The sequence below is a fragment of the Ovis aries genome, chromosome 17, assembly GCF_016772045.2.
Source record: "Ovis aries strain OAR_USU_Benz2616 breed Rambouillet chromosome 17, ARS-UI_Ramb_v3.0, whole genome shotgun sequence".
NCBI classification, from domain to species: domain Eukaryota; kingdom Metazoa; phylum Chordata; class Mammalia; order Artiodactyla; family Bovidae; genus Ovis; species Ovis aries.
Window position 1 is genome coordinate 12,692,263 of NC_056070.1, and position 23,594 is coordinate 12,715,856.

At 43.2% G+C, this 23,594-nt stretch overlaps 2 protein-coding genes and 1 long non-coding RNA gene across 10 annotated transcripts in view; all 3 read right to left on the reverse strand.

The window, feature by feature from the left end:
• Window positions 1-2,243, reverse strand: part of C17H4orf51 (chromosome 17 C4orf51 homolog) — a 47,786-nt gene extending 45,543 nt beyond the window's left edge. The window contains exon 1 of one of the 3 annotated variants that reach the window (XR_006056630.1): window positions 1,857-2,243. Coding sequence is in view for 1 of the 3 variants with exons in the window: in XM_027956958.3 (XP_027812759.2) it covers window positions 1,857-2,083 (227 nt within the window). In the remaining 2 variants the exon portion in view is untranslated. The remainder of the gene's footprint in view (window positions 1-1,856) is intronic. The other 2 variants (XR_009596836.1, XM_027956958.3) reach the window with 2 other exon arrangements.
• A 5,805-nt stretch (window positions 2,244-8,048) lies between these two features.
• On the reverse strand, window positions 8,049-19,521 carry LOC121816916 (uncharacterized). The gene is made up of 2 exons (XR_006056631.2): window positions 19,408-19,521; window positions 8,049-10,836 (listed from the first exon to the last, which is right to left on the reverse strand). It is a non-coding gene; the product is annotated as an uncharacterized LOC121816916 (long non-coding RNA).
• A 16-nt stretch (window positions 19,522-19,537) lies between these two features.
• MMAA (metabolism of cobalamin associated A) overlaps window positions 19,538-23,594 on the reverse strand; it is a 32,381-nt gene continuing 28,324 nt past the window's right edge. For all 6 annotated transcript variants that reach the window (XM_027956252.3, XM_060400621.1, XM_012097411.4 and 3 more), the window contains exons 5-7: window positions 22,977-23,062; window positions 20,920-21,069; window positions 19,538-19,890 (exon numbers count right to left, since the gene is read on the reverse strand). In XM_027956252.3, the coding sequence (XP_027812053.1) occupies window positions 19,603-19,890; window positions 20,920-21,069; window positions 22,977-23,062 (524 nt within the window). In that variant the 3' untranslated portion in view covers window positions 19,538-19,602. The remainder of the gene's footprint in view (window positions 19,891-20,919; window positions 21,070-22,976; window positions 23,063-23,594) is intronic.

A 23,594-nucleotide genomic window follows, 5' to 3' on the forward strand; every position in this document is an offset into this window, starting at 1 on the left:
TCTTGTCAAGTTCCGCAGAAACATCTATTGGAATTGTATAGAATCTGTAAATCAATTTGGGGAGAAATAATATTTTTATAATATCCAGTCTTCCAATCCATGAACATGGTTCATCTCTATTGACTTAGATCTTTATATTCTCTCACTAAGGTCTTACAGTTTCCTGTGTGGAGATCTTACATATCTTTGACTATCTTTATTCTAAAATCTTGACATATTTTAGCAAAGTGGCATTTTTTTTAAATTTCATTTGAGAACTTCCTGGTAAGCACTAATTTTGTTTTGTAGTTCCTAACATTCATGAAAATTTTGTATTGAGCTCTTTCCTTTATTATAAAAATGTTCGCTTTATTATAAAAATGTTTCTGATCTCCATTCTCTCTGTGTCACAGGCATACCTTATTTTATTGAACTTGACTTTCTTGCACTTTGCAGATACTGCGTGTTTTACAAATTCAAGGTGTGTGGCAAGGCTGTGTTGTTAGATGATGGTTACATTCTATCTTTTTTAGCAACCAAGTATTTTTTTAATTAAGGCATGAATATTGTTTTTTAGACATAATGTTATTGCCCGCCTAATCGACTACCCTATAGCATATGTATAACTTTTATGTACTGGGAAACCAAAAAATTTGTGTGACTTGATTTATTGGGATGCCCACTTTATTAGACCAAACCCACCAAGTATCGCCAAGGTCTACCTGCACTTTCCTATTGCTGCTATAACAAACAAATGCTCCCTATTTGTCCTGTGGCTTTTTAGTAAGCCCTGGCACAGTGCCTCTTCATTTCCGAAGCATGATGCAACATGATAATGCTTTTTCACCCAGGGATTTGCCTCTATTAGTACTAATGCAGAAAGGAAAATCACTGCTTTTCAAATAATTTGGGACTCTTCTGAAAGGTTCAGTTAGGGCCCTCACAGTTTTCATCTCCTCTGGGTTCGTATACCTCAGAGAGTCCAAGGTTGAGATGGGGAGGCAAGTATTGCCTCGAAGATTCCCCCAGGGGAATCTGGCCCCCGCTGGGGGGCCCAGAGATGCCTCAAAATTCACAGAATTAGTAAAGGGATTTCCAAAGTTAATTGAGGTACCAACAAACTTGAGAGCTATTGAAAATGCAGACTGTGTAGTTCATTGGCATATACCAGACGAGGTCTCCAATTGGAAAGTACCCCAGAGACATTTCAGCTTTAAGGATTGTTTTGGCAATTTGGAAAGCCCTGGAAGGCAAAATAACTAACAGTCATGAGGGTTAGTCACCAAGTTGTGTCTGACTCTGTGCAGCCCTGCAGACTGTAGCCCCACCAGGCTCCTCTGTCCATGGGATTTCCCAGGCAAGAATACTGGAGCGGGCAGCCATTCCCTGCCCCAGGGGATCTTCCTGACCCCTGCGTGCAGGGATCGAACCTGCGTCTCTTTTGTCTCCTGCATTGGCAGGTGGGTTCTTTACCTCTTGTGCCCCCTGGGAAGCCCATCTTAACCAAATACTCACGCATTACCTTGTAAAAGCAGTTGTGCATCAATTTTAGAAGGACTAAACAGAGAATAACAATCATAGTTTCTGCGGGTAACTGACATTTAGCTCTTCTTCCTGGGTCAGGAAGATCCCCTGCAGAAGGAAATGGCAGTATTCTTGCCCGGGGAAGTCCCATCAACAGAGGAGCTTTGCAGGCTACACTCCATGGTATTGACTGAAGCAACTTCGCATGCACACCCTCTGACATCTACCCAGGAAAATATACAGAGTGGGAGTCCAGGAAGTGTTTCAGGGTTGACAACACCCTCCTCCTTCTAGCATCATTCTCTTCTAGTCGGAGAGACATAGCCAGGGGCAAATCACAAGAGCGATCTTACTTGTGACGCTCAGGCCAGGGCTGTCCTGCCCTAAGGCGGCCGCCCGTGGACTCGTCCAGCTGCTTTTTCCTGTAACTGCCCATGTATGTTGTCACAGACAAATCCGACCACCTTGCTTCATCCTGCCAAGATGCTGCAGCCTTCCGTCTGATCACATCAAACTCTTGAGAAGTGAGAGGGCTGAAGGGCAGAGGAATTTGTGGTGTCAAGTAGAAGAAGTGTGACATGGCCCGCTTGGAAGGACAGCTTTTCGAGCCCTCTCCGTCATGCAGAATTAATTTCCTTTTTGTAGTGGGAAGTAATCAACCCGGCTCAGCAAACTTGGTGACTCTGACGGCTCACAGAATGCAGAAGCTGCACTCAAAGTTGCCAAGCAACAGGTCCCACAATTCCACAAGTGCTACTTCCCGCCTCCCTCCAGTTTTAATTAGCAAATTTAGAACTTTCTGGCTTTTGCTCTAAGTGATACACAGCTACAAATCCTGGAAAGAAAGCAGGTGGCCACTGGTTTTATAAATAAGTGAGTCCTGCTCATGATGGTTTAAGGCGTGGAGCGAGAGGACAGTGCCAAGCATTCATTTCTTCAAGGGTCTGAAGGCAAATGTGTCGTGTTTGTGATGTCCACAATAGCAGCTGATGCGAATGGCTTCTCGTGTGTCATAGAGCAAAGGTACTGAAGCTGGTGGCCCTCTGGAGTCGCCCCAGGGGCTGGTAAAATAAGACCCCACCCCCAGCCATAGATTCTGATTTAACTGGTCTGGAGTAGGGCCTTGGCTTGACTCATTTTTATTTTATATTTTAAACTTCTTATTTTGTGTCAGGGTATAGCAGATTAACAATGTTGTGGTGGCTTCAGGTGAACCACGAAGGTAATTTTTAAAAGCTTACTCCTGGAAGCTTCTAGAGAGCAGCTGGGGTTAAGAATTAAGGTCATTGAAATGCCACTGTGAATCTTTTTTTAGATTGAGAAGTCATAGCACCCTATCTTCTGTTCACCTGATTCCCTGCATCCTTCACTAATAATTACTCTAAAGCTGGTTAGTACAATTGCCTCTCCTTCTCTGCACTAACAATTCACTGGCAAATTGAAATAGATCTTTCCACATGTGTCTTTGCTCTTAGCACTTCTTGGAGCAGAACTTCTCAGTCCTCTGTGCTCATTCACGTGACCCGTGGGATGCTTTATAGAAACAGAGGTCCGATCAAGGTCACCTTGACCAGCCCTCTGGGAGTGGATCCATCATCAACCTTAAAGAAAGAGTCTCCATAGGTGGCTGGATCAGCATCTACTGGGCGCCTTAAACATGCAGAGGCTCGCCTGCCCTGCACAGACTATGGGAATAAAGCCCCGGAATCAACATATTGGGTTGGCCAAAAAGGTCATTCGGGTTTTCCTTACCAGTTTATGGAATAATCCAAACGAACTTTTGGCCAATCCAGGATTTCTATAGTTACGTGAGGGTGTGGCTGTTGATTTTAAATGCTGGGAAGACTGCTCCAAGAGCTGAATTTCAACAATCTTGTAAAGTGAGGCTGACATGCCACAGGGTATGCTTCTTTGAGAGTAAAATTACTTGCAGATACTTGTTAGTATGTCAAAGTAGGAGTATCTTTCTTTAAAAATTTGAAACGTGGAACATAAGCATCTTTGCTGTAGAAGGATTAGGCACATGGCTGCCAGAGCATGCTGCTTTTTCTTGGGGAGTTGGAGGTTTCTTGGAGAAACCCAGATGAAAGACGAAGAAGATGGAGATAGAGTGAAGGAGGAAAATGGAAACCAGGCTGCCCAGTGCTTTTCAATGCACCCAGTGGCGCGTAGCAACTGCTTTGATGCTTAAACCTTTAGCCATTCTAGTAAAAATTGTGGTTTAAAAGCCTCTGCTAGCATTTACTCATCAATTGAAAGTCCTCCAAAAATGGAACTATTGGGAAACTATGGGATGTGAGGTGGAAAAGAAAAGCTCCCTCAGTTGTTTTGGAGGGAATGACTTTAAAAATACTTAACTAGCTAAGTTTACTTGGTACAGTTAAGATTTAAACTTGTTGATTTTAAAATTGCTGTTACATCTGAAATAAACTTATGTGATATTCTGGCAAAAAAACAAAACTCTGCTAGTTAAATATTGTTTTGAGGCAGGAAAATAAATAGAACAGATTGTGAAACATTATTCATAGAAAACATTAAAAATTTTTCTCCTCAGACTATGTGTAGACTTTCCTTACACTTGTCTGTAAAGAAGTGTATGATAACATAAACTCTTCAACAAATAATTATGGTATAAATGTATCTTATGATCACATTCTTGTCCTTTATCTTTATTTATTTCCTTTTTTTCTCCCCAACTCAATTATGATATCATTTTAACAATTAAAACTTTGAGAACCAAGAGTAGTGAAACTTAACAACTTAAGTGCAAAGGTCTAATATCGGTTTCGATAGGATTATAGCTTGGTTCATCAGTCTATTAGACATTGGATAAGTCTGCTAAAAATCGGTTGGACTTGAAATTAGAGGATAAATAGAACAGACTAGTTGAGTTTATTATCGCGAGTATTTAGTCTATAAAACCCTAGAATTCTTTGTTCCCGTTGTATCAGACGCTTCACCTTTCTTGGACATGGGTATTCAGGACTGATTCGTATCGTTTGACTTCCATGTTGACGGTCTGCGTGAAAAACTTCCTTTTGTAACTAAATTATGGCAAGCTATGTTGTTCAGTCCCTGGTTTATTAAATGTGAAAAGACATAACCAAGCGCACAGTGACAATGAGCTCTGCAATTTAGTGAAAATAGAAGCTTCCTGAGTTAAGTGCCCTCATACCCCATATCGCCAGCAGGTGGCGTACATGTCACCTGATGCAGGGATAGGGTATTAACCGCCAGATCTTGACCAGGCTTTTGTCTTGACAGGCCGATTACTTTAATGAGCTGTTAGTAGGTATTAATTAATTAATCGGAGTTTCATGGTTAAGTAAGTTTAGAACAAGTTGGGATAAACATGGTTCTTTGCTGCAGAACGTTATGGCCTTTAACATTTCCGTGTGCCTTTCACATTTCCATGTGAATCTTTCAAAGGGAGCAGCATTTCTAAACTTATTTAACCACAAAACTACTTTTGTTGGGTGGAGAGCATCTCTGGGAATTGCTGTTTTGGAGGACAGTTCAGGAACTTTCAGGGACTTCTCCAGTGGCTCAGCGGCTCAGGAGTAAAGAATCTGCCTGCAATGCAGTAGATCTGAGTTCAATCCCTGGGTCGGTCAGATCTCCTGGAGGAGGAAATGGCTACCCACTCCAATATTCTTGCTGGAAAAAAATCCCATGGACAGAGGATGCTGGCGGGCTACAGCCCATGGGGTCACAAAGAGTCAGACATGACTCAACAACTAACACAGACACACCAGCCTAAACCATTGACAGCCTGGCCAGAGGGAGAATCAAACAGTATTTTTTCTTAATTCAGACGTAACATCAAACAGTAAAGTACACAAATATACTTTATATCGTGTACATCCATGGAACTACGACCCAGATGTATCACTCTTGTTTCTTTCCAGTCAAAATAGCATGTGTATGCTGCTGCTGCTAAGTTGCTTCAGTCGTGTCCGACTCTGTGCGACCCCACAGATGGCAGCCCACCAGGCTCCCCCATCCCTGGGATTCTCCAGGCAAGAACACTGGAGTGGGTTGCCATTTCCTTCTCCAATGTGTGAAAGTGAAAAGTGAAAGTGCACGTTGTTGTTGTTCAATAGCTAAGTCATGTCTGGCTCTTTGCAACCCCATGAATTGGAGCACATCAGTCTTCCATGCATGTCCTTCACTATCCCCAGAGTTTGCTGAAACTCATGTCCATTGAGTCAGTGATGCCATCCACCATCTCTCCTCCATTGACCCCTTCTCCTCCCACCTTCAATCTTTCCCATCACCAGAGTCTTTTCCAATAAGTCAGCTCTTGGCATCAGGTGGCCAAAGTATTGGAGCTTCAGCTTTTAGCACCAGTCCTTCAGCCCTTCCAATGAGCATTCAGGACTGATTTTCTTTAGGATTGACTGGTTTGATCTCCTTACAGTCCAAGAGACTCTCAAGAGTCTTTTCTAGCACCACAATTCAAAAGCATCAATTCTTCGGTGCTCAGCCTTCATTATGGTCCAACTCTCACATCCGTACATGACTTCTGGAAAAACCATAGCTTTGACTCTATGGGCCTTTGTCAGCAAAGTGATGTTTCTGCTTTTTAATACACTGCCTAGGTTTGTTATAGCTTTTCTTCCAAGGAGCAAGCATCTTTTAATTTTGTGGCTGCAGTCACCATCCGCAGTGATTTTGGAGCCCAAGAAAATAAAGTCTGTCACTATTTCCAGTTTTTCCCCATCTATATGCCATGAAGTGATAGGACCAGATGCCATGATCTTAGATTTTTGAATGTTGAGTTTTAAGCCAACTTTTCACTCTCTTCTTTCACTTTCATCAAGAGGCCCTTTAGTTCCTGTTTGCTTTCTGCCATTAGAGTGGTAATATCTGCATATCTGAGGTTATTGATATTTCTCCTGGCAATCTTGATTCCAGCTTGTGCTTCATCCAGCCTGGCATTTCACATGATGTAGTCATCACAGAAGTTAAATAAGTAGGGTGGCAATATACAGCCTTGATGTACTCCTTTCCCAATTTGGAACCAGTCTGTTGTTCCATGTCTGGTTCTAACTGTTGCTTCTTGACCTGTATACAGGCTTCTCAGGAGGCAGGTAAGGTGGTCTGGTATTCCCATCTCTTTCAGAATTTTTCAGTTTGTTGTGATCCACACAGTCAAAGATTTTCACATAGTCAATGAAGCAGAACTAGATGATTTTTTGGAACTCTCTTGCTTTTTCCATGATCCAGTGGATGTTGGCAATTTGATCTCTGGTTCCTCTGCCTTTTCTAAAACCAGCTTGAACATCTGGAAGCTCACGGTTCACGTATTGCTGAAGCCTAACTTGGAGAATTTTGAGCATTACTTAACTAGCGTCTGAGATGAGTGCAATTGTGTGGTAGCTTGAGCATTCTTTGGCATTGCCTTTCTTTGGGATTGGAATGAAAACTGACCTTTTCCAGTCCTGTGGCCACTGCTGAGTTTTCCAAATTTGCTGGCATATTGAGTGCAACACTTTCACAGCATCATCTTCCAGGATCTGAAATAGCTCAACTGGAATTCCATCACCTCCACTAGCTTTGTTCGTAGTGATGCTTTCTAAGGCTCACTTGACTTCACATTCCAGGATGTCTGGCTCTAGGTGAGTGATCACACCATCATGATTATCTTGGTCGTGAAGATCTTTTCTGTACAGTTCTTCTGTGTATTCTTGCCACCTCTTCTTAATATCTTCTGCTTCTGTTAGGTCCATATCAACATTCAGAAAACGAAGATCTTGGCATCTGGTCCCATCACTTCATGGGTAATAGATGGGGAAACAGTGGAAACAGTGTCAGACTTTATTTTTTGGGGCTCCAAAATCACTACAGATGGTGACTGCAGCCACGAAATTAAAAGACGCTTACTCCTTGGAAGGAAAGTTATGACCAACCTAGATAGTATATTCAAAAGCAGAGACATTGCTTTGCCAACAAAGGTCCATCTAGTCAAGGCTATGGTTTTTCCAGTGGTCATATATGGATGTTAGAGTTGGACTGTGAAGAAAGCTAAGCGTCGAAGAATTGATGCTTTTGAACTGTGGTGTTGGAGAAGATTCTTGAGAGTCCCTTGGACTGAGAGGAGATCCAACCAGTCCATCCTAAAGCAGATCAGTCCTGGTTGTTCTTTGGAAGGAATGATGCTAAAGCTGAAACTCCAGTACTTTGGCCACCTCATGCGAAGAGTTGAGTCTTTGGAAAAGACTCTGATGCTGAGAGGGATTGGGGGCAGGAGGAGAAGGGGACAACAGAGGACGAGATGGCATCACCAACTTGATGGACATGAGTTTGGGTGAACTCCGGGAGTTGGTGATGGACAGGGAGGCCTGGCGTGCTGCGATTCATGGGGTCTCAAAGAGTTGGACACGACTGAGCGACTGAACTGAACTGAACTGATGTGTGTTTTCATACAGTAGTGTGTATGGAGTTCAACAAACACACACAGGTCACTACTTTTTTTGATTTTCATCACCATAGACTAGATATGTCAGACAGAAATTTACTGATGAAACCCACATGATTCCAAAATGAAACCCAGGAAGAAACCAAGTAATAGAAATGCCCAAACCCACCAGGATTCTCTTGAGAAAAAAGACCCATATGAAGCTTGAGCTTCCATCTCAACAAGAATCTGTCTCCTGCCCATAAAGTGCCTAATTCTGATATTTGGATAAACACTACCAGCAGCTGACTGAGCATATGGAATGTGTTATAGTTAATAACTGTCTGAGTCTGTCAGTTATGATAATATTAATTTTCAGTCCTTGATCTTTTAATAATTCCTTCAAACTTACCCACTGTGTGATTTGGAAACTTTAGTAACTTATCAAAAACTGTGGTAGGTGGTCTATAAGACATAGAAAACAAGGAGCTAGTTGCCACCAGAATTGGATGGAAATAAAAGAAGGGTAAAATACAAAAGAACAGGAAATAGAAACTGATAAAATTAGTGAAGAGAAGCCTAAAGGGAAGGATCTTTTTCTTTTCTTTCCTGAAATTTATTGGTTATGTTTACCATTTGAAAACTGAAATTGATTACGAGGTGTAGACACTGTGATCCAAATTTTGTTTAATAAAAAGTTTATGTATGTCTAAGAAAAGGCCTAGTGGGTTATGTACACAAATGTTAATACTTATCACAGCTGAGTAGCAGGATTACATGTGATTTTATATTTTACATTCCTTTCTTTATTTTCTAAATGTTTTGCAATGAATATATGTAACTCACAATCAGAGTCAACATTTTACACCACAAAAATGAAGGCAAATGGAATACATCCATATATAATCAATCTCCCTAATCCTGCAAAAGGTCTTTCTTGAGTTTACATTTATTTTTCTCTTCCAATTCGTGTGTGTGTGTGTTCGTGTGGGTAGAGGGAATAGGGAAGTAGAAAAAGATCAGGTATATAATGGACCCCAAGCAATTATCCTTCAATTAAAAATAAATCAACACTTTTAAAAAGGGGATTGATCTTAGTGGATTAGTTGCTAAATGCTTGAAGGCAAATAAAAGGTGATTAAACTCCTCACAGCTTTAACCAAGTTGAATCCTACATGGAGATCGCGGTGGGAGTAGGTGGAAGGCACAAAATAAAGTTGTTAAATCATCAGTTAATGCATGTTTGTTTGTGAGCAAAGACCAGAAGAGAAACCCTCTTAAGATTTAACTGACCCTTCATTCTCTGTTCACTGAGGCGGGGTTATTTGCCTATCTTGTTGGCTTAGTCAAGTGGGAATCTAAGTTCTACTCCCTTTTTCCTGTTAATCGCACTGTGTGCTGATTTGGGGTCCACAGGTTTAGGGGCATGCACAAGGCCTGAGAAAAGGCTACCCTGGAACGATCAAGGTTAATACTTCATCCCACCTCCTTTGTGTACAATATGAACAGCAACAGGTTTATAATGTGCCCAGGTATTTACAGGCCTCTGTTAGCAATTCTGAGGTTATGCTTTGAACCAAGAGACGCGCAACAGTATTTTGTGCTACAGAATTTTGAGTATTCCAATAAACGTAATTTTAGGGTGCTCTGGGGATTTGGACTAATTCAATGTATTCCTGCCCTTTGGATGTACCAGTCTTGGTAAGGACCATTCACTGTGTAGCTTTTTGTCTCTGTGGCTATGTATGAGGTTTACTCAAAATTTGTTCACTCTTCCACTCACTGAATAAAGATTTATTGTGAGCCTACCCTGGGCCATTGAGCAACACCACCTATTATTTTGCACCCTACAGACTACTTCCTACAAACACAGTGATATATGTAATACCAGTGGCATTATTCCTGCCACCCTGAGAACTGTGTTAAAAGGCAACAAACACCGTACAAATTTAACGGGAAACACTTTCTAAATATTGGGAAGTAAGCAAACCATGTAGAGTGAAGTCACTTCTGTTGTTGTTCTAAGATGTTCTATTTCTCCAACAGATCATTTGAGAAAAATTAGTTTGAGTTAAATGTTCATATTGCAAATACTGGGTTGGCCAAAAGTTTCATTCAGGTTTTTCCATAAGACAGTATGAAAAAAATCCAAAGAAACTTTTTGGCCAGTCCAAAGTCAAATGCGAGGGCCTGATGCTAGAGAGGCTTCATGTACATGAGACAGCTTTGAACAGAACCAGGGTGAGTTTAGGAGGGCAGAGCACTGGAGTCCCCTCCAGCCTTCCTGCACTCTCTGCTGGGCTGCACTCTTGTTTCCCGGCAGGATAGCCTGGAGCAGCTAGACATTTCAGCGTGGCTTTCCCATTGCTCGTGGCTAAGTGCTTTCAGACGCCTCTGTGACGTCACCACTACTCTCACAGGAACCCCACCTCCCAGGCTTGTACGCTGTCCTTTGGGATAGTCAAAGCCAGATACTAAGTTCAATACCAAGGTATGGTAGAAACTGTAGAACGTAAACAGAAGGCTGGTCCCTTGACAAGAGAAATAGCAGAAGTCTCTCGTGATCCTTTTATTTTATGGGTTTTCAAGGTACTGAGGGAAGGCAGAACTGGGAGGTCAAGACTGTTCTTATTTGAAGGGGGGATTGGAGTGCGGTAAAATCTTTGCAGAACTTTCCCTCTTTGAGTTAGGCTCAGACAGGAATTGATGATGATATGAGTTTGTGAGCGACTGAACTGAACTGAACTGAACTGAGGGCTGCCTTAAGAAAGTACCACAAACTCAGTGACTTAAAACAACAGAGATGGGGACTTGCCTGGTGGTCCAGTGGCTAGGACTCCATGCTCACAATGCAGGGGGCCCAGGTTCCATCCCGGCAGGGAACTAGATCCTCCATGCCACAAGTAGAAGGCTCTGCATGCCTCAACTAAGACCTGGCGTAATAAAGAAGTAAATAAATAAATGTGGTTTTTGAGAAACAGAAAGGTAAGGTCTCAGGTCTGCAGGCTGAGTCTGAAATCAAGGTGTCAGCAAGGCTCAGGCGTCTCTGAAACACAGAGGAGGGTCCTTCCTTGCCTCTCCTGGGTGCCGGTGGCTCCCTGGCCATCCCCAGCATCGTCTGGCTTGTGGCTGTGCTGCCCCAGCCTCTGCCTGCCTCGTCACCGGCATTCACTCTGCATCTTAGCCCCCATGCGTCTGTCTTCTTGTAAGGATTCACTCTGCATCTTAGCCCCCACGTGTCTGTCTTCTTGTAAGGATACCAGTCACACTGGACAGGGGCCCATCCAACTCCAATATCACCTCGTCTTGGCTAATCACACCTGCAACACTGCAGAATCCCACTTTATAATAATACATCAATCACACTTGTTTACATCTCACCTTATTCCAAAACAGATTAACCTATGTTCAGTAGACATTTGTTTCGTCTGCCTGGCATTCCACTGGGTTCTGCAACTAATGACTCACGTGTCTTGGGAGAATGGGTCTTCCCCCAACCCCAAATGTGCACGCGTGCTCAGTCGTGTCTGACTCTCTGCTGCCCCGTGGACTGCAGCCGCCTAGACTCCCCCATCCATGGGATTTCCCAGCCAAGAATACGGGAACAGGTTGCCATTTCTCCTGCCAGGGGATCCTCCCAACCCAGGAATCGAACTCGCGTCTCCAGCAACTCCTGCACTGGCAGGCAGATCCAACCCCAAATAGTTCCAATCAGTTACGACAGCCCACAGCACTGGCCACGGAGACAGACACGTGACTTGTCAGGCAGACCAGTCCGGTGCTTCCTCAAGACTCTCAGAACTGAATCTCTGGAGATAGGGTGGTTCTTCCTCTGGACCTGGGTGCCGCTGCTTGCCATTTCTCCAGCTAGGTGGAGGCAGCTAGAGAATGGTCTCAAAACAGCGAGAGGAAGAGATGCAGAATCCCAGCATCGCTTGTGGCCCTGAAGCTCGCTGCACCCCTGTTCCTCTCCCTGAATGATTAGATGAGCCAATACGCTCCTCTTTTCACCCAAGCTAATAGGTTTCTATCATTTCGAGACAAGAGTGCTGGCTAATACAGATGCGAATATTAAATTTTGGGAGGCTTGGTTTTTAATGTCTAAAATATTATCTTCAACCATAAGCAGAAAAATTACTGGAAAAGAAATACCGTGAGGCACCATTCTCCAAAAGAGTTAAATATATTAGGTTACCGTGAAGAAAGGTCTTAAAGATAACATACTAAGCAGGACCTTACCATCTGAATTATGTACAAATCTCTTACTCATTCTATACAACAGAGGTATCCGTGAATAAAGACAGTATCCGAACCGTCTTACAGAAAGTATGAAATGAGGTTCATAAAATACTTTGGGCAACTGGAAAATAGTATTTTTAAAATCTAATGTATATAATATTTTACATTTGGGGATAGTGAGTTTAGATAAATTTCTTAATATTCCTATTGCTCAATTTCTTTTTCTGTAAAAAGGGGCCATGATACCTTTAAAGGGTTGTTGACAGAATTAGCAATCATATACAATAAGTCCCCTACATATAAACCTTCAAGTTACAAGCTTTCAAAAATGTGAACATGTGCCTGGTTCCAGCAAGGAACCAGAACCTGTGCCATAACACGAGGCCTGGGTGCAATCGGAGCTTGCCCTTCGTTTGCTACTGCTGACCATCCTTCAGCTCCACCATCTCCCACCCCCTCTCCCTCCTCCAGGAACTCGTCTTGCCTGTTCACTCGATGCCAGCCCCTGTATGCCAGCTGCTGTGCTGTACTGCTGTACATTTCTAGGCTCTGTACTGTAAGATTTAAAAGTGTTTTATTTTTTGTTTGCTTTTTATGTATTATTCGTGTAAAAAGTATTATAAACCTATTTCAGTACAGTGCTATATAGCTAACTGTTAGTTGGGTACCTAGGCTAACTTTGTTGAACTTAGGAACAAACTGGACTTACAGATGCACTCTTGAATTCCCTCATACGTAGGGGACATACTGTATACGTGAAGCTGGGAGATACGATTCCACTGAAGGTGATACTTCCAGACAAGGAGAGACTGATAGACATGCAGGAGCTGATAGACATTTTGAAAAGGGGGCTGGTGTGGGAGAAGTTTTCTGCAGAGATTGTGGGCTTGTGTGCTGGGGAAGAGACAGGAGGGCGAAGGTCAATGGGAGTTGCGGTGGTAGTTGGTCCTGACCCCAGCCTGATGGACCAGTCCCCGTGAGAGAAGAGGCAAGGATTCTATGTTCTGGGAACACAGCACTATCTTGGCAACTTACGAGCTTCACAGTTTAGGAACATTTAAGCAGGCAGCATTCTCCTACAGGAAGAGCGCCAGCCAAAATAGTGGAGCCCAACAGAAGCCTGTGGGAGTAAGCTGCACCTGAGAGCTGAGCTTGTTTGTGAATCAGTGAGGAATCCCTGCTGCTGCTGCTGCTAAGTCGCTTCAGTTGTGTCCGACTCTGTGCGACCCCATAGACGGCAGCCCACCAGGTTCCCCCGTCCCTGGGATTTTCCAGGCAAGAGCACTGTAGTGGGTTGCCATTTCCTTCTCCAATGTGTGAAAGTGAAAAGTGAAAGGGAAGTTGCTCAGTCGTGTCCGACTCTGTGCGACCCCATAGACGGAAGCCCACCAGGCTCTTCCATCCATGGTGGTCTCCAGGCAAGGGTACTAGAGTGGGGTGCCATCGCCTTCTCCGGAGGAATCCCTAGGACTTCCAAGATACTTCAGGGGACCGTGGTCCTGCCTGATGTGATGGAATCCTGAGTCATCAAAATTCAGGTGTAAAAGCAACTTTACTCATAAGAAGAGAGTGTCGATCCTGGGTTTGATATGTAAGAAGATTTGACACTGAAGTATGGGCTTCCCTGGTAGCTCAGATGGTAAAGAATCTGTCTGCAATGCAGAAGCCCCAGGTTCAATCCCTGAGTCAGGAAGATCCCCTGGAGAAGAGAATGGTAACCTAGGCCAGTATTCTTGCCTACAGAATCCCATGGACAGAGGAGTCTGGTGGGCTGCAGTCCATGCGGTCGCCAAGAGTCAGACACGACTCAGCAACTAACACTTTCACTTTTCATGAGCCTTACTTTTAGTAAATGGCTCTACTGTCACCCTAAGACACCCCCCTGTGGAATTCTAACCGCAACTCAGATTGGCCAGGTGGATGGTACAGGCTGCATGATTGCCTCTGTGTTAGTGAACAGCAGCATTAATTGAGATGAAGCATTTGGACTTGCTTAGAGTGGAAAAGTTCACTGACTTGGATGTGCCCACATCTCATTCTGTCAAGAAGTTGAGGTGCCTCAGCAAAGTTAATAACCTCCAGGTTACTTCTATGCATCAAACTTTCAGGTAAATATCTATGTACTTTGACTCATAATAGGATCATTTACATTTTACATGATGATGTTGAATTTTTTCTTGGAAAAAAAAAGGGCATCAGATATTATATAACTGCTTTTGTGCCATTCCAATACTCCATTATCAAACATGCCCCTGATGACCTCAAGAAGTGAACTTCTAAAAATGTTACAGGGAAGAATTATCAACATATATTCACGTCACATGGGTGTTAAATTTAGTAACCGAAATGAAGTAACCTACCATGTAATTACTAATTAGAAGTAATTAGTAACCTACAATGAAGGAAAGAAAGCCAAGTAGTCTACAGTTCCATTCTGATGGTTCTTTTCCAAGGAAAATTCCAACTTGTTCGTCTGACCTGAATAACGATGGTGACATTTAGTGAGTATCCTAATACACTGTGAGTCACACTGTACCCCAAGATGTATCCCTGGATGAGGAGACTTAGACTTTATAAGGAGTTTCAAAACGGCTGACTTGGAAAGCATTTGTGTTTCTGAAGCCCCATGTGGATTTCCCAGGCTCTGGGGGCAGCTGGGCTCCACATCTGCATGGATCAGTCATCCCTGCTTCTCAAAGTCCTTGCAGTTGGCCAGTTCTTGGCAGTAGCACTGTGACTTCTAGGATGGCAATCTACTGGGTGAGTGCAATGTTAGAACTGCTTTCACTGCTTCTTCCTGTTATTTCTTGCATTAAAGACTGGATTACATAAACATTGAGGACCACATGTACACTGTTCATGAGCTTTTGTCTCCAGTGTATACTGGGTAATAGGGACAAAGGCTTAGGGGAAGAGGTAAACAGCCAGCCTAGTGATTATGGAGAAAATTTCCTGCTAGGTTGTATTGTGGCAGCCACTGTTAACTACGGCTATACCTCTACAAGAAAGTCCAGACATTTTAATGAAATTTGGTATTGTTTTAGAAAAATGTGTCAATTTTGGAGCTCAGTTTGGAAGACAGCACATTTTTACCCATCTACAGAAATGATAATGATTAAAATTAATGATAATTTTGCTTTTGACAAAAGTGAAGTTTCCAAATAGGAAAAGGAGTACGTCAAGGCTGTATATTGTCACCCTGCTTATTTAACTTCTATGCAGAGTACATCATGAGAAACACTCGGCTGGATGAATCACAAGCTGGAATCAAGATTGCCAGGAGAAATATCAATCACCTCAGATATGCAGATGACACCACCCTTATGGCAGAAAGTGAAGAGGAACTAAAAAGCCTCTTGATGAAAGTAAAAGTGGAGAGTGAAAAAGTTGGCTTAAAGCTCAACATTCAGAAAACGAAGATCATGGCATCTGGTCCCATCACTTCATGGCAAATAGATGGGGAAACAGTGGAAACAGTGCCAGACTTTATTTTGTGGGGCTCCAAAATCACTGCAGATGGTGACTGCAGCCATGAAATTAAAAGACGCTTACTCCTTAGAAGGAAAGTGGTGACCAACCTAAATAGCATATTAAAAAGCAGAGACATTACTTTTCCAACAAAGGTCTGTCTAGTCAAGGCTATGGTTTTCCCAGTGGTCATGTATGGATGTGAGCGTTGGACTGTCAAGAAAGCTGAGTGCCGAAGAATTGATGGTTTTGAACTGTGGTGTTGGAGAAGACTCTTGAGAGTCCTTTGGACTGCAAGGAGATCCAACCAGTCCATCCTAAAGGAGATCAGCCCTGGGTGTTCTTTGGAAGGAATGATGCTGAAGCTGAACCTCCAATACTTTGGCCACCTCATGCGAAGAGTGGACTCATTGGAAAAGACTCTGATGCTGGGAGGGATTGGGGGCAGGAGGAGAAGGGGACAACAGAGGATGAGATGGCTGAATGGCATCACTGACTCGATGGACCTGAGTTTGGGTGAACTCCGGGAGTTGGTGATGGACAAGGAGGCCTGGCGTGCTGCGATTCATGGGGTCACAAAGAGTCGGACACTACTGAGCAACTGAACTGAACTGAAGTCAGGTTTGTTTTTCCAGAAAAGAATTATCCGTTTGGGATAGAGATGAGCTCATTTAATTCTTACAACAACCCTAAGAGATAGCAACTCTCCATTGTTAAATATTTATTTAGCACTTACTATGTCCAGGTACTGTCTGTATATTAACTAACACAGTTCTTTCTCTTTTTTAATAGTTATTTATTTGGCACATTGAATCTTCACTGCTGCATACGCAAACTGTTAATTGTGGCATGAGAGATCTCGTTCCCTGACCAGGGATCAAACCTGAGCCCCCCGCATTCGGAGTGCAGAGTCTCAGCCACTGAACCACCAGAGAAGTTCCAAGACAGTCCTTTCAACAACTCTGGGTGAATACTATTATCAATCCCATTCATTAACTGAGGCACAGTGAAATTAACTAGTTTGGCCAAACTAAAATTAGATGATGTGAATCTGTTTTGTGAAACAAAGAGTGTCAACTGTAACACCTCCAACAACACCTCCCAATTACCGTGGTCTTCCCAGGTGGCGCTAATGGTAAAGAACTCCCCTGCCAATGCAGCAGACTTCAGAGACAAAGGTTCAGTCCCTGGGTCACGAGGACCCCCTGGAGGAGGGCACGGTAACTCACTCCAGTAATCCTGCCCGAGAATCCGAGGAACAGAGGAGCCTGGCGGCCACAGTCCACAGGATCAGACAGGACTGAAGCGATCTAGCATGTAGCACACACTAATTACCGAGCAATTTAAATACACTCTCATTTTAATCATTCCAACAACTCTATAAAGTAGCTATGCATGTGTGTGCTCAGTCGTGTCTCTTTGTGACCCCACAGACGGTAGCCCGCCAGGATCCTGTGTCCCTGGAATTCCCCAGGCAAGAATACTGGAGTGGGTTGCCATCTCCTCCTCCAGGGGATCTTCCCAACCCAGGGATGGAAGCCACGTCCTGTGTCTCTTGTAATGGCAGGTGGATTCTTTACCACGGAGTCACCTAAGCCCATAAAGTAGCTGTTCTTGCCCTGATTTTACAGATGAGGAGGTCAGTGCATACAGAGGAGTAATAACTTGCCTCTAGTCATATAGCTGGTTAGTGACAGCGCTGAGACTTCACTCTGGGTTATCTAAGTCAAAACCTGTGTTTTTGGCCAGGTCAGGGGTCCAGCATGCTAAAATCAGAGGTGGGGAGGAATGATGGCATTTTTGAACTTAATAAAAGGGAACATGAATTATTTTTAAAGGTCACAAATATTTTACTGTATTATACAGTATATATATACTTTACTATATTATACAGCTTCTAGTATAGCAAATAAAAAAATGTGAACCTTGGAAATTGGTCTCTATATCATGGCCAATTGTATAAAAACCACACAAGAAACACAAAGAAGGTTTTCTAATGCTTTTTATGGCTGTATATATAACATATAAAAGCAGTTCAAGCTGAGAAATAAATGCATAGAAAAATTTAGGCCTAACAAATGCCACCCTTTCTCTGCCTCGTTTGTAACAGTGTGTCTGTGGCCTAGCGCTGCTTCCATTGGGCCACAGATGATAGGGCTGCTATTCCCTGTAACCGCTTACTTACTAAGGGAAATTACCGAATTCCTTCTCTGGAAGATTCTAGAAACAGCTTTTCATCTGATAGGGTGGTCTGATAGTGGTCCTTTTTAAAGTTAGGTAAATTGACTGTGTGACCTTTTCAATTTTCTCCTAATCCTAAAATATCAGGTAGGTATGCCAATAACACTAACCTTAAAAAAAAAAAATGTAAAACAATGTTTGCTAAAATAGTAATAATGGAGAAATTTTATGGTTAGAAATAATTTTACTTAAATGTACATAGTCATAACTATCATCAAATACTATAAAATATATTCAAAGAATTAACTAGAGCAGGTACTTTAAAGACTATCATAAAATATCGTAAGATTATGATGTAATTAATAAGACCATGGGAAAAAACGGAACTTTTTATAAGGTCTGCACAACTTCATGTACTGTAACTTTAACAGAATGATAATAGCAAGCAGACTTTGAGCATTTCCAGTGCACCATCACGACAACAAAATGATTTTCCTGTTAGCTCATTTATCCTCACCAACCCTATGAAGTCACCACGTCAATTCCATTGTGTGTTAGTTGCTCAGTTGTGTCCGACTCTGCCACTTCATGGACTGCAGTACACTAGGCTCCCCTGTCCATGGAATTCCCTAGGGAAGAATTCTAAGTTGGGTAGCCATTCCCTTCTCCAGGGGATCTTCCCAACTCAGGCATCAAACTTGGGTCTCCTGCACTGCAGGCAGATTCTTTTCCATCTGAGTCACCACGTTCACCAGGGAAGAAACTAGGAAACTCAGAACGGTAGGCGTGTGTGTGTGTGGCTGATTCACTTTGCTGTACAGCAGAAACTAGCATGACACTTTAAAGCAATTATATTCCAATAAAAATAACAATAAATGAAAAGAAAAGTAGGTCATTTGTCCAAACTGACATAGCTGGTAAGGAACTGATCTGGGTTTAAACTCACCACTCCCAATACCAGAACCCAAGGTCTTAATCACTGTGCCATGCTTCCTCCAGAGGACAAAACTGGTTCCTCATCATCAAGAATCAAGTACATTTTTAAGATGCTAATATGAAGTCAAACGGCCAAGAAGGAAGAGAAGCAGAAACTCTGATAACATTCAAACTGAATAACCCTTCAATCGTTTTGACCTCACTTGGGCCTTTTCACGATATACTCTCGACTCCTGGGGATTACTGGACCCACATTATTTGCAGCTGATTTCTCCAGTTCCCTTGGGCTCTCCTGCCTACAGCGGGGGATCCTCAAGTCTAGATGAGCAGACTTTAAAGTTGTTCACATCCCTACACATTCCAACTGCTGTGCTACTCATGTACACGGCCACTTCAGAAATTCCTAGAACAGTCTGGCATGCTAAATGTCGTGATTTCCAGCTCTTAGAAACCCAGTGTATATTATTCTAGCTTCAAGGAAGACTTCAAAAATGCAGCCACTCTGGCTTACATTTTCTCTGGAAACTCAGAGAACAGAGAACCAAAGAAAGCATTTTAAGGTACATCTTTCTGTCCTCAGCTGTCTCTGCTTGTGACTGCTGAGAGACACCATCCTACAGGCCACCGTGTCAGGGTATAAGAACAGGAAGAGGTGGAGCTGAGGAACACACAACATGTACCTTGCAAATGCTGCTGACCACCTGACCTTTGACATCTGCGTCTAATGCTCTTCGACTTTCCAAGCACAGTTCACAGATAAGGAGGCCGAGGGGCACCACGAGAGAATTACTGGAAAGACAAGCACACAGGTGACTTTTAATATTAAAATACTTTATTAAAAGATATATTAAAATCACTGTGTAGGCTGCACTTCATTAGTGTCTGCTTTTAAAAGCTTTCAACAACAGGTCTGCTGCTAGTCCTGGGGACAGGGCCCCACTGAGAACCCTCTTTTCCAGAAGAGGAATCTGTTCCCGGACTGCAGGGTGGGTCCTGAAATGCTCTATGACGTTCTCCTGAATGAGGTTCCACATCCAGACCTTCTGCTGCTTCTGTCGCTTGGCGGCCAGCTCCCCACTGACAAGCATCACCTCCTGGAATTCTTTCATTTTATCCCACATTTCAGTGATCCCCTCTCCACTTCGGGCAGAAATACGAATTACCTGTTGAAAAGGGAAGAACCAGAATTATTATATTCACAATGATAGAAAACCCTTTCGTGGGGATGCTGGCATTTGCCAATTAATATTTACAGTCTGTGGAAAGAGCTAAGTGACAAAAATGAGATCTTTTATCACTGTGTCAAAGTAAATACACTGAGACATATGCTAAGATAACTTACTAAGATTACTAAGTGCAAAGCAGAAATCAGACACGGACTCTAGGTCAAATTTTTAGCTCAGAGGTTTATTTTAACCAAGGATTGCTTGCACGGTCTTTAAAGGTCACAGAAGTGAACTGTGGGAGGGTCACTGGGATGAGATGGGCAATGCTACGCAGGTTTCCTTGAGGCCTGCGTGCCATACAATGAAACCGAGTTGAGAACACAGCACTGTTCCGTCAAACAGCATGATTTGGCAGGTGCTATGACCTGAGCATCAGTGCCCACACAGACAAGGTGGCTCCAGACACAGCAAAAAAGACAGGATGCTGGGAGCCAACAGCAAGAGACGTCACCATCATTCTCATTATAGCGAAGACAGCTGATTCTTTAATAACATGGTGTCCTTCTACAGATAAAGTGTATCCATCAATATCACTGCATCACTTACCACTGGATCTTTTTTTTCCTTACTAAAAACATCACCCAACAAATATAATGGGAAGGAAAGTTACCATACCAAAAGACTTCTCTCTCTTACTCAAACTCTAATATAGATAATTAAGTCATTAATTGCGCCATAATCTTAAGGGTGGATCTTTTCAGAATGGATTTGCCATCACTTCCAAACAGCTCCAGCCCAGCATTAAGCAATCTAATCTATCACCTCACATCCAGTTTTTGACATTTGGTGGTTGACGGACTATATTTAAAATCATAACTATGGGCTCTGGCTTTGTCATAAGTTTTAAAACTGTGATCTCACATTCAAGCAAAGATTGACTGTATGTCTAGCTTGGGACTTACATCCTCTCTTCTGATGCGCACAGTCTACTTGGGGAGAAAAATGCAGAACGGAACGCAAGCTAACCTTTGGTCTCCAGACTCCTGAACGCCTGCGCAGTAATTTCAGCGCACTCACATATTCTGCTTGTATCCTTCGAGCTGGCACGATCAAGTCTCCGTCGGATTTGGTGATAGCCACCAGATCTGCCATCTCCACTATTCCTCTTTTGATGCCCTCGTGAGAAAAAGAGAGGAAAGTGACTTATCCCAAATATTTAATGCTAGAAAACATGGGACACCAGTTCACGCTAGGGTTTTGAAAGTCAAATACTGTAACTGTCTCTGCACCTTCTACTAGGAATCACAATTATTTGATGGAATTTACTCAAAAGCATCACATCTCATGGTTATGAAAGTCATTTGTACTATCTCTTTCAAACTTGGAGACTAACATGCTGGAATACATTCAGAATTAGAGTAAATGCATCATTCAGACACAATGTGATTGAGTGACAGTTCACACGGTCTCATGATGGATTCCACTTCTCCCAGAGCTCACCCTGCAGGAAGCAAAATCATCATCATTCAGGTGCTTCTAAAGAAAACACCCTGTCACTAACATATGCATTTCCAGAAACAAAGTCTTTGAAGTTTCCCTTAAATAGATGCAGCTTTTTTTTTTTTTCTATTTGCATCTGAGGAAAAAATAACCTGATGGCTAAAAATGTCTCAATCTCTTGATTTAAATTACACTGTATGAAAACACTAGAAAAATCCTAAGGCCAAACCTTATGTGGAAAATGAATATTTTGCTATCTAAGATTAAAACTCCTTTTCAAGCATTTTAAAACATAACTTTCAATGATTAAATTCTACTAATGTTTCTAAACTGCAGCAGCCGGAGTCTGATGTCACTAGTTTTTCAGAATTTTTCAACTGAAAGTGGGGTGTTGTATAATAAAGAATTTAGTGGAGGACAGAGGAGCCTGGTAGGCTACAGTCCACGGGATCACAAAGAGCAGGACGTGACTTAGCAACTGAACAACAGCAGCAGCAACAGCTGGTCTTTGTCCAAGGTTCCTGGGAGGTAACCTCTAGAGCCTTGTCGTCTCCTGAGTGACAGGAGCGACTCCATTATTCACAGTGAGTGCCCAGAACGGTGCCTGAGTTTATGCAAAGAGATCGTTCGGAATGGGGGCTGACCGCACCGGAAAGTCACCCACATGATTAAGGGGCAGGGGCTTTGAGCCACGTGAGAGCAGCCTGATGGCCTTTGGGGGGTGGCGGCTGCAGATTGAGTTTCCTCACACGGATGGCAATTTGGTCAATCACACCTCCATAATAAAACCCCAACAAAAACGACCGGCACTGAAGCTCAAGAGAACTCCATGGCTGGTGATACACACAAGTGTGCCAAGAAGTAAATGTGTCCTGAGGACACAGAACCTTTGAGGCTGTGACCCTTCCAGACCTGTCTCTCTGTGTCTCTTCATTTGGCTGGTCTTGATTTGTCTCCTTTATAATAAAACTCTTACTGGTGACACAGTGCTTTCCTGATCTGTGAATCCTTCCAGTGAACTACTGAACCCGAGGGGCAGTGTAAACCCCCACCTTTGCAGCCAGTCAGAGGCATGGGGGGCCTGGGAACCCCAGGCTTGCTGCTGGAGTCTGGAGTGAAGCCAGTCTTGTGAAGGGTGGGGCCCCCACTCTGTGAAGGCTGTGCTAACTCAGGGAGTCAATTCCAGACAGGCATTGCAGGCCAGAGGAGGAACTCTATTCTACAATACACAAACCATATTAGTGGGATCCCAGTTTAAAACCAAAGGCATCTCTCATATAGCACAAAACACCATGGAACAGTCTCTTGGCTGGAGCTACTGCTAAACTGGCACACTCGCACATTACAGGCGGAAAGTCTGAGCTGTATTATTAGCTCAAGGTCATAAGTTCTACAACTGTAAGTCGGGGAAAAAAAAATGCAGAGTTTGCCTGCCTTAGGTATTTTAGCCAATGTGAATGATATTTCTTCCCCTACACTAATATCAACTTAACTGACAAAAAATCACAACATTGGGAACTTGTACTTTCAGAGATGTATACTTTGTGTTTGGCAGGGGGTGCTGAAAAAATAGAAATAATTACCTGTAACTCATCTCCTCCCGCTGGTGGCAGTAGTAAAATGAACATGTCAACCATGTCAGTGACAGCAAACTCCGACTGTCCCACACCTGAAATTTTAAGTCACAACCGTCTACTAAAACAGTCACAAAAATCTGACTTTCTCGACTACCCTGAGCATTGCTTCCATTCCAGGTCAGGAATCACTCAGCATCACACGCTCAACCTGATCCCACTTTAAACACCCTGAACAATGTATTAAAGGCCGCTGCCTCACCTGATGAGCAAAGCTGTCCTCCCCACCTCGCCCCCGCCCCCACTCCCACCGGCTCAGTCTCTGAACAGGGAACGTGGAGACCTGCGCTTCCTCCTCGCTCGCGATGCTCCTTCTCGGCTTCCCTCCTGTGGGTGGACAGCCGGAGTGCTTAATTCTAAGCTTAGACCAGGCCTGTCGACAGGGCAGCTTTCTTGCCTCCTCACCCTTCTATCAGCCCTGCAAACCCCACCATGGATCAGTGCTACTGTCTGCGTCTCTCCCAGAGAAATCCCTCGACGGTGTGGACGGGCGCCGCCAGAGGGTCATGGGCTCCAACGCCAGCGCCTTCTTCCTCGCGGTCCAGGAAAAGCGATGGCCCTCAATGC